This window comes from Dermacentor silvarum, chromosome 7 (assembly GCF_013339745.2).
Source record: "Dermacentor silvarum isolate Dsil-2018 chromosome 7, BIME_Dsil_1.4, whole genome shotgun sequence".
In the NCBI taxonomy this organism is placed as follows: domain Eukaryota; kingdom Metazoa; phylum Arthropoda; class Arachnida; order Ixodida; family Ixodidae; genus Dermacentor; species Dermacentor silvarum.
The window spans coordinates 29,479,483-29,492,643 of NC_051160.1; the positions used below are offsets into that span (position 1 = coordinate 29,479,483).

The window sequence follows — 13,161 nt, forward strand, 5'->3', positions numbered from 1 at the left end:
GCATGTGAGAGTAACACAGCTATGACCATATGTTCGCACGCATAGCCCACACGAAAATAGTAAAGAAATATAAGCCAATAACTGGCTGCAAGTTACACAAAAAAGTGCCTTTAACTACAGCTTCGCTGCAATGCAACAGGTGTTGCCGTGAAGCTGCGCTGTGCTTCAACACAGAGCAGCTGCAAAACTGCGGATGAATGAACACCATACAAAAGAAAATTGTTTCTGGAGCTTCGCTTTGTGCCAAAAATTGCTTCAGGTTTGCTTTTTAACAACAATAGAGCATCGTTGGATACGGCCCATTTGTATAATTTTCTTTTTCTTTTCTTTTCGAGAGTTGTAATTGAGGGTGCAGGTTATATCCAGAGGCAGCCTGCACTCGAGAAAATACGGTATCTTCGATCATCCGTGTAATTCTAACACTTGAGTAATAATACCCTCAAAACGGGAACTAGGGCAATAAATTGAGTGGTGCTATTTCACACAAACGCTTCACCAGGTGACTGTCTACCTACAATTGTGTGTCCTTCATGCAAGCGAAGTGAATTCAGGCTGATGCATACATATAAAAACCAAAAAAAAAAAAAACGCATGCAACTGCAACAACATCTCAGCAGTCCTACTTTGACACTGCGAGCTAATGTGCATAGCTACCCTAAAGACTTCAGTGACTACAAACCTACAATGACAAAAGCAAGGTTGCCTAAAGCTAGTATGAGCTACTCTCTGAAGCAAAGAAAGGAATGCCTGTGAACGTGTATCAAAGTGCTAAACTAGGTGGCAGGCGTGCTAAGTGCATCTGAAGTAACAGGTTTACACAAAGCCTCACAGCCGGCAGGGCAGTGCTTAGTGGCACCCTTGTGGCCAGTCCGAGATGGCGCTTTTCTGGCAAGCACAGCAGCTGTAAGGTGGCAACAGATAATCAGGATGTAACAAAGGATATACCTGCACAAATCCACGGGGTGCAGGATGTTTCGTAAAAGAAGACACCCAACATATCCACCTTATAGAAGCCAAAGCTACAAAGGAAACCCGTACAGGTTCGTTCACATCCAAGCTACGTACTATAAAGGAACTCGTACAACTCTCAAGATGTCAACTATTCCTTTTGTTATAAATTACACACAGAGCGACTGCCAGCAACGGTATAGTGGTTAAACTATCACAAACAAATAAGCAAGTACTGTGTTAATTAACGATAAAATCATTTCATCCTCAAAGTTACAGTGCAGTAGTATTTGTAACCTGAATTATGCCTTTCTATTCTCACAGGTTTAAGCTTCAAGTGTCGTGTCAGCTTTAACATCCCGATTAAAATTAGAAGAAATACCACATGGCCCTGTAAACCACCAAATCCAACAACCTTATATGACATTGTGGGATCATCATGCAGGTTTTCATAAGATCTCCAACAATCTAATCCCGCATGATCATACAAAATCACATATTTTCCTATGAAATCCCAAATGATCCAATGGGATTATTGGATATGGAGAACATGGGTCATACGGGTTTTTTAAATAAGAACAGTTCGAAGTAAAGTGCAATTTACCAGCACTTTCATATTAAATAACTTGTATGCCCTGAACTCCTACACATCTATCCCATCTTTCATTGGAATCATATGGTTACAGAATACCACAAAAGCTAATAATTTTGTAATAAAGGTCATGATGCAGGTGGATTTGTTATTTTCATTTAATAGCGATGCTTGACACACCTTAAAAGGATGTCCCGAGAAATTTCCTATATTAATTTCTGAAGAGATGCCTAGTATATATATTCCACTGATTCTCACTGACGACATGTCTGCTACCTGACTTTATTTTATTCTCACCTTCTCTAGTGCTAAAATGTTGTTGGCAATACCACTTCATAAATAACCAAACTGAAGTTTCTCCAGGTGAATATACAGATATTGCAAAACAGCACTACTTTTGACTGGTTTGTACTATAGGACGACTTGAGATGTCATAAATGTGGAACAGTGAAATTACTGCTTATTAAATGTCATGTTTGAATGGTTGAGAAACCCCAGTGTATAATTAAAGGCATGCATACAACAGTAATTATTTGTGCACACCTTTTTTGGAACCAGAAGCCTCTTGACTCTCTCCAGCTTCATTAGAAGCACCAGGAACATCACTTGTGACCAGTTCACTAGGAGGCGGTTCATCTTCCGCTTCAGTAAGGATCGATATGAAGCCTTCCTTGAACTCCTCAAAGCTGACCTACAAGAAAACCAAACAGTGCACACTTCATTTGACAACCTGCAATCAAAACTTGCACTCGGGAATACTCAAACTCTGATCATTGAAAGTTCTGGTTAATCCAAACAAAAAGGCAGGTCCATTATTTATTTCACTGCACTTAGAAACTGCTCAATTCAAGCCAAACAATCACCGGATTTGGTTCGTTCATACTCTCCGGCTTCTCAGGCCAGAGGAATTTCACAATCTAACTGTGCAAGAGAGACACGAATGTCAATGAGACATTTCCAGTTTAGCAACATATCATCCTCATACAGATAAAGAACGCTAAATGCAACTGCCACTTGGAAAACATTCATTATCTTATGGTAATGGGGAACACCAAATAAGCAAAGGCATCAAGGCATGATAGATGTTGAAATGGACCAAAACGATTAACGAGGCCAAAGTTCCTGAATGAATTGCTCATCTTAAGGGAAACATTGGCACAAGTACCGCCCTCAATCTTCAAATGGCAAGGTAAGCATAGCTGACCAATTGGTCTGGTTTATGCACCAGTTCCTCACTCATTATATAGTTGGTTTTTGCTGGCTCCTGCAGATGCTAAGTGGCAGCAGGTAGCATTAGGTTATTAATCTGGTTACACCAACAGAACATGCTAGAACATTTTCATATTGGTATGTCTTTAATACAGCTTTGGCATCAATTTTCTTGCTACCTTTTAAATTACTTTTTAATTCTTGTAGGGATCCCCCCAACCCCTTATACAGCCACCAGCCCCGCAGAAGGAGTGTCTTGCAAAAACCATGCAAATAACTGCACCTTGCATTTTTAAGTTGTCATTTTGGTCGATGAATAGGAGTTCAACATACACAACCTATTTTTAAAAACTATGTGCCACATAAACTCCATGCAATACCTCCATGCGATTATGTCATAGAGATTCCTCATGGAAAACCATGTGATCACATGAGAGTATACTTGGCAGAGAGGTTGTTGAGACATAGGGGTTTCACAGGCTTAATGTGGTGTTCAACTGTTTCACATGCTTAATATGGCAAGAAGGTCTTTGAAGGTGGCCAATTGCATAAATCTAAAATTTTAGCTTTAGGGAAGAGCTGCCTTTTATATGTGACAGAAGGGATCATCACAAGCATGGAAACACAGAGGCCGCAGCTTCATGAAAAAAGTTGCAGTTTTTCCCGAAAGGTGAAGCATCAATTGCGACAGTAAATTATATAGTAGCTTTATAGGCCGTATGAACTTGTCAACATTTGCTTACTAACTAAATTAACGAGCATGGTACCGCGCGAGCACAGTCAAACGTGAGCCCATCTCAATGGATGACCGCGGACACTTGCAGTCAAAACGCTGGCGTAAGGAAGAGCGGCAACAAGGCCGCTGGATTTTTTTTTTTTTTTTTTTTATCCAGCGACCATGAGCGGCAGCGAGCGAATTGCCCTTGGCGCTGCCTGTCGCTTCAACGCGAACTAAGCGGCGAGAACACAGCGCACACGAAGTGAACAGCCCTCGGCGCGCCTAGACTGTACCCATTGCAGATGGCTGTCAAGATAGGGCCGCGCTCAGCCGCGCCATACACAGCCGCCGTCGGAGCAGAACCCCCCTCCCCTTCCCTTCGGTGCCTTGTGCGCTTCTTCCCCGCCTTCCTCCCCTGCGCGCGCGAGATCGAGCCACTACCTCGCACGCCTTCACTCGCCGCATACAGCACGCGGCCACAATGTTATCGCACTTGGACTTTATGCGGAACATCACGGCGACGGCAGAAATGCGCCGGGGGTGTCTATATAATTGTTCTCGCAATAAAGAAAGGGGGGCAGAGTGCAGGCAAGCAGAGCAGATTATGAGGTTGTGGGGACGCTCGACTCTCTTGTGTCCACCGACGCTCGTATTTAACGCATGGCTTTAGTGTGTCCTACAATACGGCTTAATTCCCCGCATGATACACAAGCGACAGCGGCAGCCGGTGTCGCAGTTACGCAACTAACACACGAGATCGAGCAGGCGCTCCTACGCTGACGCCATCTGAAGGCGTGGATAGCTCGGGCTCGAGAGGAAGTGCATTCCTCCAGCTTTAGCTTAGCTGGCATTGTTGTATAAAAAGAGCAATAAATGCCCCTTTGTATATGTGCTCTACTGTGTCGTTTCCTTTAAAGATAAATGAGAGCATTACAAAAAATACTGTTGTTAGGTTAAATATGTACGCAATATTTAGACACTTTTTATTACGATAGCAAATATATGGACACTCCAGGCACATTTTTCTGCCGTCGTCGTCGGTGTCACCGTGATGTTCCGTATAAAGTCCAAGGGCGATAACATCGTGGCAATTGCAATTAATAATTGATCTAATTGCTGCTCTGAAAGGCATGCTGTGAATGATGAATTTCTAGAAAACTGAAAGAAACTTAGAACCGACATGTTTCAGCCAGGTACTTTCTGCCCGTTTACTTTTTCCGGCAGATAAAGAAAGCCCGCGAGGAATGAAGGATATCACGTGACTAACCGTCCGCCCACGTCAAAAAGCAGTGCCTTGAAAGAAGCTCCACGGGAGTATTGAGCGATCTGTCGCGCCGCGCTGTCACGGGCGGGGCGCGCCAGATGAAGCGCCACCCTGCCACTAACTGCTATGGAGCTTTTTGAGGGCGCTGCTTTTTGATGCGGGCGGACGGTTAGTCACGTGATATCCCTCATTTCTCGCGGGCTTTCTTTATCTGTCGGAAAAAGTAAACGGGTAGAACGAGCGGGCTTTTCCCTGCATTTATTTTATTTGTTTCTACCAGGAAACAGGGAGCGAGAGTTTGAGAAGGGGCAGACGGCACCTGGATGAAAACATGCCAGCTTTAAGTTTCTTTCAATTTCCTACACGTTCTTCATAGACAGCACGCGGTATTCACACAGTAATAAAAAATTGCTAATTTGAATTAATTAATTGAATAGCATTAACAAGCATATCACCGGCGGCTGCTCTATAGTCGACTGTGAGCAATACGCACCTTGTTACCCGTATTTTTCAAAAACGCGATGCATGATAGCTGGGACACCCAGCACATCCAATGTATACAGCTCGTTAGAGGATATAACATTATTATGGGTACAGTAAATGTCGCGTTCTCGATACAGAAAAATAATTCGCGTTCTCCGGGTTCGTTATGCACGCAATCGACTGTACCACTCTTTTTTTTTAGACACGTTGTAGCGAGACTGGAAAAGCCCTAATGGAGAAACAAGGAATGAAATAGATTTCATACTCTCTGCCGATCCAAGCATAGTGCAGAATGTAGAAGTGTTAGGTAAGGTAAAGTGCAGTGACCATAGGTTAGTGAGGTCTAGGATTTCTCTCAATTTGAAGAGAGAAAGAGTGAAATTAGTCAAGAGGAAACAGGCCAACCTAGATGCAGTAAGGGTGAAAGCAGACCAATTCAGGCTGGTGCTCGCCAACAAATATGCAGCTTTAGAACAGGAAGATGAAGATAACATAGAGCTAATGAATGAAACCGTAACTAGGCTGATCTCAGAAGCAGCAATTGAAGTGGGAGGTAAGGCACCAAAGCAACCTGTAGGGAAGCTCTCCCAAGAAACAAAGGACCTAATAAAGAAACGACAAAACATGAAAGTGTCCAACTCAAGAGATCAGATAGAATTCGCTGAACTGTCAAAACTGATCAACAAGAAGAAAGTAAGGGATATTCGAAATTATAACGTGGGAAAAATTGAGGAAGCCGTAAAATATGGACGCAGCATGAAATCAGTAAGAAGAAAACTAGGCATAGGACAAGGCAAGATGTATGCACTGAAAGATAAGCATGGTAATATCATCAGCAATTTCGATGACATAGTAAAAGCAGCAGAAGAATTCTATACTGACCTGTACAGTAGCCAAAACAGCCAAGCTACTTTCATTCGAAATAGTGATGAACCGGATACAGAAGCTCCTTCTATAACTAGCGATGAAGTTAGAAGGGCCTTGAAAGACATGACCAGGGGAAAAGCGCCTGGAGAAGATGGAATAACAGTAGATTTAATCAAAGATGGAGGAGATATCATGCTTGAAAGCTTGCGGCCCTTTATACGAAATGCCTCACAACTTCAAGTGTACCAGAGAGCTGGAAGAACGCCAACATTATACTTATCCATAAGAAGGGAGACGTTAAAGAACTGAAGAATTACAGACCCATTAGCTTGCTTTCAGTATTGTATAAAATATTCACCAAGATAATTTCCAATAGAATCAGGACAACACTTGACTTCAGTCAACCAAGAGAACAGGCTGGCTTCAGGAAAGGATATTCTACGATGGACCATATCCATGCCATCAATCAGGTAATCGAGAAATCTGCGGAGTACAATCGACCTCTCTATATGGCTTTCATAGATTATGAAAAGGCATTCGATTCAGTAGAGATACCAGCAGTCATAGAGGCATTGCGTAATCAAGGAGTAGAGGAGGCATACGTGAATATCTTATCAAATATCTACAAGGATTCCACAGCTACCTTGGTTCTCCACAAGAAAAGTAGAAAGATACCTATCACGAAAGGGGTCAGGCAAGGAGACACAATCTCTCCAATGCTATTCACTGCATGCTTAGAAGAAGTATTCAAGCTCTTAGACTGGGAAGGATTAGGAGTGAGGATCGACGGCGAATATCTCAGCAACCTTCGGTTTGCAGATGACATTGTCCTATTGAGCAACAATGGAGAGGAATTACAACAAATGATTGAGGACCTTCATCGAGAAAGTGCAAGAATTGGGTTGAAGATGAATATGCAGAAGACAAAGATAATGTTCAATAGCCTGGCAAGGGAACAAGAATTCAGGATCGCCAGTCAGCCTCTAGAGTCCTGTAAAGGAATATGTTTATCTAGGTAAACTACTCACAGGGGACCCTGATCATGAGAAAGAAATTTACAGAAGAATAAAATTGGGTTGGAGTGCATACGGCAGGCATTGCCAAATCCTGACTGGGAGCTTACCACTGTCGTTGAAAAGAAAAGTGTACAATCATTGCATTCTACCGGTGCTAACATATGGGGCAGAAACTTGGAGGTTAACAAAGAAGCTCGAGAACAAGTTAAGGACCGCACAAAGAGCGATGGAACGAAAAATCTTAGGAGTAACGTTAAGAGACAGGAAGAGAGCGGTGTGGATCAGAGAACAAACGGGGGTAGACGATATTCTAGTTGACATTAAGTGGAAGAAATGGAGCTGGGCAGGCCATGTAATGCGTAGGATGGATAACAGGTGGACCATTAGGGTTACAGAATGGATACCAAGAGAAGGGAAGCGCAGTCGAGGACGGCAGAAAGTCAGGTGGGATGATGAGGTTAGGAAATTCGCAGGCGCAAGTTGGAATACGCTAGCGCAAGACAGGGGTAATTGGAGATCGCAGGGAGAGGCCTTCGTCCTGCAGTGGACATAAATATAGGCTGATGATGATGATGATGATGATGATGATGATGTAGCGAGACTATTGGCAATGGCGGCACCAACCGTGGCGGCAGGGTCGACCGTCGCCGCCCTCCTGCCGCCGGCCCAGGAGGTGGTGGACCAGGGCGGGCGCCCTGTTGGCCAGCTGAAGCCTGTGGCAGAGCAGCTGCAGGCCCCGGGCATCCAGGCGTCCCGTCCGCTCGGTGTCGCAGGCGTCGAACACCTCCCAGAGCTGGGCCACGCCGGCATCCTGCTCCTCTTCCATGCTGAAACAGAGAAGAAAAAAAAACAAGCGACACGATAAGGCATATGCATTAAGCAGCACTGGCTGCACCGACACGTATTTGAGAAGTATAGAAACTCTGCTATACAAGCTATTTTAACTTGATACTAAATCTGATCATGAAATGCTGGACACTTTCGGCATCAATAGTTTTGAAAGATTACTTCGTTCTGATAATGTAGCTGCACAACGAGAAAAAACATAGACACAGGTAAAGGAAAGACCGGACATGAAGTCGTACGAAGTCGCCCAAGCTTCTGCGCATCCGCGCTTCTATAAGATTACTTCGTTAGTTGAAACTGATTTGTTTTATCTTTCTTTGGCGCCTCATTAAGATATACTGATACTCTGTCATGCGGGGAACGCGAAATGCGGCAATTTTTACTGTAAGTGGACACACTGCGTCGGTGATGTCAATATCGAGGAATCGGTGGCTTTATGATGAGGGATAGCCGCCGATTCCAGCATCACCGACAGAGAGATTTGGCCGTCATTACTACCTTTACTAATCATTAGTCTTTTCGTTCTTGTTTTCTTTTCCGGAGTAAACCCAGATGATGTTTTTGAATAAGTACTCACCGCCCTCAAACTATTTACTGTTTCTATACTTAGTGTCCTTTTAAAAGCTGATCTTACATTTCAAGTACAACAGATGCACCAGTGACGCACAAAAGACAGAAATTAAAGCAGTGTAGCACTTAGCGCAAAAAAGAAGAAAGAAAAGGATATACAACCAAATAACCAACTTCCTCACACTTGCTGATGCAAAGGTCGAACTTAAAGAAAGGCTTAAGATTTCCTTTTTTTCTTTCTTTCTTTGTTTTCGAGAAAGGTCAACATTTACCTCAGTGCGGTCTCATTTGCCATTATCACAGTCACATTTGCCATTAACTAAACAACTTGCTGTATTAAGCAACAAATAAAATTTTGATTTAATCATTCATTAAGTGATCAAGAGAAACGCAGAAATACGCGCAAGTCATTACACATAGTTGCTAACAACACACATTTGTTTTATCAGCACAGACAGCTTCGCTTTGCGAAAAGGACTGCGCACGAGTTTTCGGTAATTAAATCATCAAGTTCATTGTTCAAGTGTAATTATTTCCATCAATGCCTTCCATTTCCCACGCGTGACGTCACGTAGTCGACTTCCCGAAATATTCCGCACTTTACACAAGTTCGCAATGTAAGCAAGCAACATATTTAATTAACCCGTGAACATTACCCCCGGCGAAGCTGGCTTCACTGCGGCGTTACGTATTGTAAGGTGAAGCCCTCAAGCAGAGACAGTGAGAGCAAAATGGAACTTCTGCACGATCATTTTGTCACGCGGATAACTATATTTTTCGGCGTCTTTCGCACCACATTAACCGCAGTCGAGCTAGCAAAAAAGTGTTCTCATCCCAGAAAGCATCGAGGCAGAGTTACTGCTGCCATATAGAATTGGCAGGAACGATTCATAATGATAACGCAGGCTAATGCCGAGCAAGGCGAACTACCGCGAATCGAAGACAAAAAAGCGGTGATATGTACACGCGTATAAATTGTTCATGTTTTTTTCCGTCGACAGCTTTTAACCGGCTACAGCCGCTGTTACAATAAAGCTCTCGCTCGGCGCAAGACACGGGTTCTCGTATTGTAACTTTCTCCCATGTTCTCGCCGATTCTAAAGCGAAAGAACCTTTGTCTATAATCAGATTGCCTTCTCGAAGGGAACAGTGGTTGTACATTCTAGAACAAGGTGTGTACATTGTAGAACGTGTGCGATTACCAGCCGACGCGTCTTATCCGCAGATCAGATTCCGAAGACTTGAGAGTGTGCTCGCCGCTATCGAATTGCCTCCGATGTTACTTGATTTTCTCGGCACAATATTTGGATAAGATAAAGATCAAGATAAAGAGCTATCTTTGCGACTCGCAGATGTGTCACCGTCTGATTCATCGCCGTCACCCGACGTGAATATTAATTATGATGGCGCCTAAGATCACTATGCTTTCGAAGGGGTTAAGCGAGCGTGTGGGCGCAAACTTTAAACTCCTTGACGTTTGGCAAAGTGCGAGGTCTTTAATTGTTCGACGCGAAGAATACTATGAGCGTCGCCTTGTACGCGCAACAAAGGGACTTTAGGAAATTTGAGAGAAATTACCTTGTTCGTATAACGTATCATCATTCGCAAAATACGGGGATAACGGAGGCGTAAACGTCAACAACGCCACTGGTGGCGTAAAGGTGCCGGCAGCAGCACAATTTAGGACGTACATAGTGGTTCTGCTTCTTTCGACTGGTGCCGCAGGAAACGCGGTAACGTTTCGGATGCTTCACGGCCCAACAAACCACCACAGGATGTCGTATACCATCGTAAACTGCAATACGTATACGAAGAGGTTTTACAGCACTTACTTTCTTGATCTTGATAATTTTCACAACTCAGTGTACTGTTCTTTTTTTTTCCGAGCTTTGGATCATAGTTTCGCACATACGTTCAAGCCCTCTTCTCCTCTCTCTCACTCTCTCTTTTCTATCTAACTTGCATTGCGTTCTGTAGTACAAGAACTGTCCTTTTCATAAATTTCCTTTTATATTATTTTGTTTGTGCGCTCGTATTATTCTCAGTTGTTCTCACCTTTGGTTTATCTTTTGCCTTCCTTTGTCTTGCTCTCTGTCTTTTATTATTGTTATTTGTTATGTGCGTGCGTGCGTGTGTGCGCCTCCAGGTCTACAAAGGAGGCCTACAGGCCTACTAAAGGACGTCTGCAGGTCAAACGACGACGCAGAGATGACAAGTACTACTGTAGAGTTCCTCGAATGAACGAAGCCGGGGCACGTACAACGACGAGGCGACGATGCCGTAATTGTTCCGTCGAGGTCGACAGCCCGAGCGCAGATGGAGGAGAGAGAGAGAGCGCGCGCGAAATGAAGCAATACGCGTGTCCAAGTTGGGTCCCTCTCGGATCTGGGTTGCCACTGCACCGTCGCTCCACGCCAGGGTAATGTGACTGTGAGAACGATACGCCCGGCGCCTAACCGAGCTCTACTCAAACTGGACAATGGTTCCATCATCACCGCGCGGTCGCCTACATGCAGGCGTCGTCACACAAAGGGTGCCTACGACCGGCTCCTGCCCCGAATACCGTTTCTTTCGGCGTACAGACCACGTACTCTTATTTCTATCTTTTCTTTTCCTTTTTTTTTCTTTTTCTTCTTTTTTTTTTTTACATGCAGCAAGGCCTTCGTTATAACGGAGTCATCGGGACAGCCAGAGCATTGAGAACGAATCCGGAGAAAAGCTGGTGGACTTATATAGGACCAACCTTCAGGATCTGATTCTCCCAACCGAACTGATAGAAATCGTTGCATGGCATTGAACAGCTCCGGCTTAGAAGAATGAAACAAACAAACACGAATTTCTAAAGCTGCTTCATACTAACAAATTATCCCTGGAACCGTCGCTATTATACTCGCGGTTATCGAAAAAATCCCACTAGTCACCGAAGGCGTTACAACACCGTATTTCGTAATATTAATTTTGTGTTCTTCATTGGTGTATCATTTTTACGTGTTCAGCTTGTTTCCACTGTATGTAAATGTTGTCCTCCCTGCCTGGACCATGTGTGCGCAGTATGCAATAAACAAACAAATAAGTATCAAGATTCCTGTTTCCAGACTCAAAACACGCAAATCGTGCACTTTCAATCAACATATCACTGTGTCGTCGTCATCCTCGTGTATGGTCATCAAGATTAGCGAAACGCATTTTGTTGTCGAAGTTACGCCTATCGACTCGACACAGCTGTTCGATATCATCCGGAACATGATGACCTCCTTTCAAAGATTTCTGTGCTGCCCCTAGCAGCACAGAAATCGGTGCCAATCTTGCCCTAATTTGACGTAATACTGGTTCTGCATTCGACAAACCTTGGGCGCCAGCATAGGGCCAATAATGGTCCCGCTTCCAGTGCAACTTCGAGGGTGATTTTTTTTTTCTTTCTCTTGTGTGCGTGAGTGAATGAATGAATGAACCTTTAAGCATGTAGGACGGCCCCCCGGTCTTACGTTTGAAGAAGTAAACAAGGTGGACGCGACAAAAATTATATAGTTCGCGCTGGTCAGCTTCCACGAAAAAGTTCCATTTATCTTGGGTAAGTCCATGCGCATTGCACCCACATCTTCGTTGTTACCTTATCTTTTCTGACTTAGTGCGCATTTAGCCCAACTCGTGTTTGTTGTTTATTAAACGACGCAATCATGGGAAAAACTGCAACCAAAGGGCCGGCTATATCACGCAAACATCAAGAATAAAACCCCATCTACTAAGAAATGAGAAGGGGGGGGGAGACAAGAATGAAAAAAGAAGGAAGTCAAAAAAAGGAAGAAAAAATATCTCGCATGAATAGAATACGATATAAATAAAAACATGAATAGCGTGCCATATTCGATGCGCACAGTCATCCCGTGTCTCAGTGAGTGTGCGTGACAGACGATATATGTTTGGCGTTCGTGTTATGCTTTCGTGTTCCGGCTGGGCAGAGCAGCAACTTCTGCACTTTATTTCTTGTTGTTGTTGTTTCCTCTTTCGTGCTCCATTTGGCCACAGCCGTTCGTGTTTACATTGCCGCCGCTCTTTTAATACATTAAGGCAAGACGCACTCGCTCGAAGGGCACGCCGCGGTGGTGGTCTTCATTATTTTAAACGAACGAATAAACCGCGCCGCAAACACGCAACGCCACGCACGCGAGTGCGAACGTTTTCGAGCGAGCGAGCGACCACCGGAGTGGACGGTTCAAAGAAAGAAAGAAAGAAAGAAAGAAAGAAAGAAAGAAAGAAAGAAAGAAAGAAAGAAAGAAAGAAAGAAAGAAAGAAAGAAAGAAAGAAAGAAAGAAAGAAAGAAAGAAAAGTACACGTCGTGGAGACGGAGAGAGGACCAGACTGGCGTGGCAGCATTAAGGCATCGAAAATGATAGAACACAAAAAGAAAGAAAAGTGAAAAGAAAGAACGAACGGGACGAAAAAGAGCGGTGCAGTGTCGGTACATAATGGAAACGGCAGCTTCAGCAGATGGAACATTCGTGGAGAGCATCGGGGTAGGGTATATACACGAAAGAATAAACCAACGAGTGAACAAACGAACGAACGGACGAGTGGGTCACTGGGACAAAAGAAGAGACAAATGAACAAGAAAGAAAACAAACCATCATCCATCACTGTCATTACATCA

General features: G+C 43.8%; 1 protein-coding gene across 1 annotated transcript in view; it reads right to left on the reverse strand.

Moving 5' to 3' along the window:
• Positions 1-13,161, reverse strand: part of LOC119457836 (ninein-like protein) — a 486,287-nt gene that overhangs the window by 400,045 nt on the left and 73,081 nt on the right. The window contains 3 exon segments of the mRNA XM_049671015.1: positions 830-901; positions 2,084-2,226; positions 7,718-7,924. Coding sequence (XP_049526972.1) covers positions 830-901; positions 2,084-2,226; positions 7,718-7,923 — 421 coding nt within the window. The 5' untranslated portion in view covers position 7,924.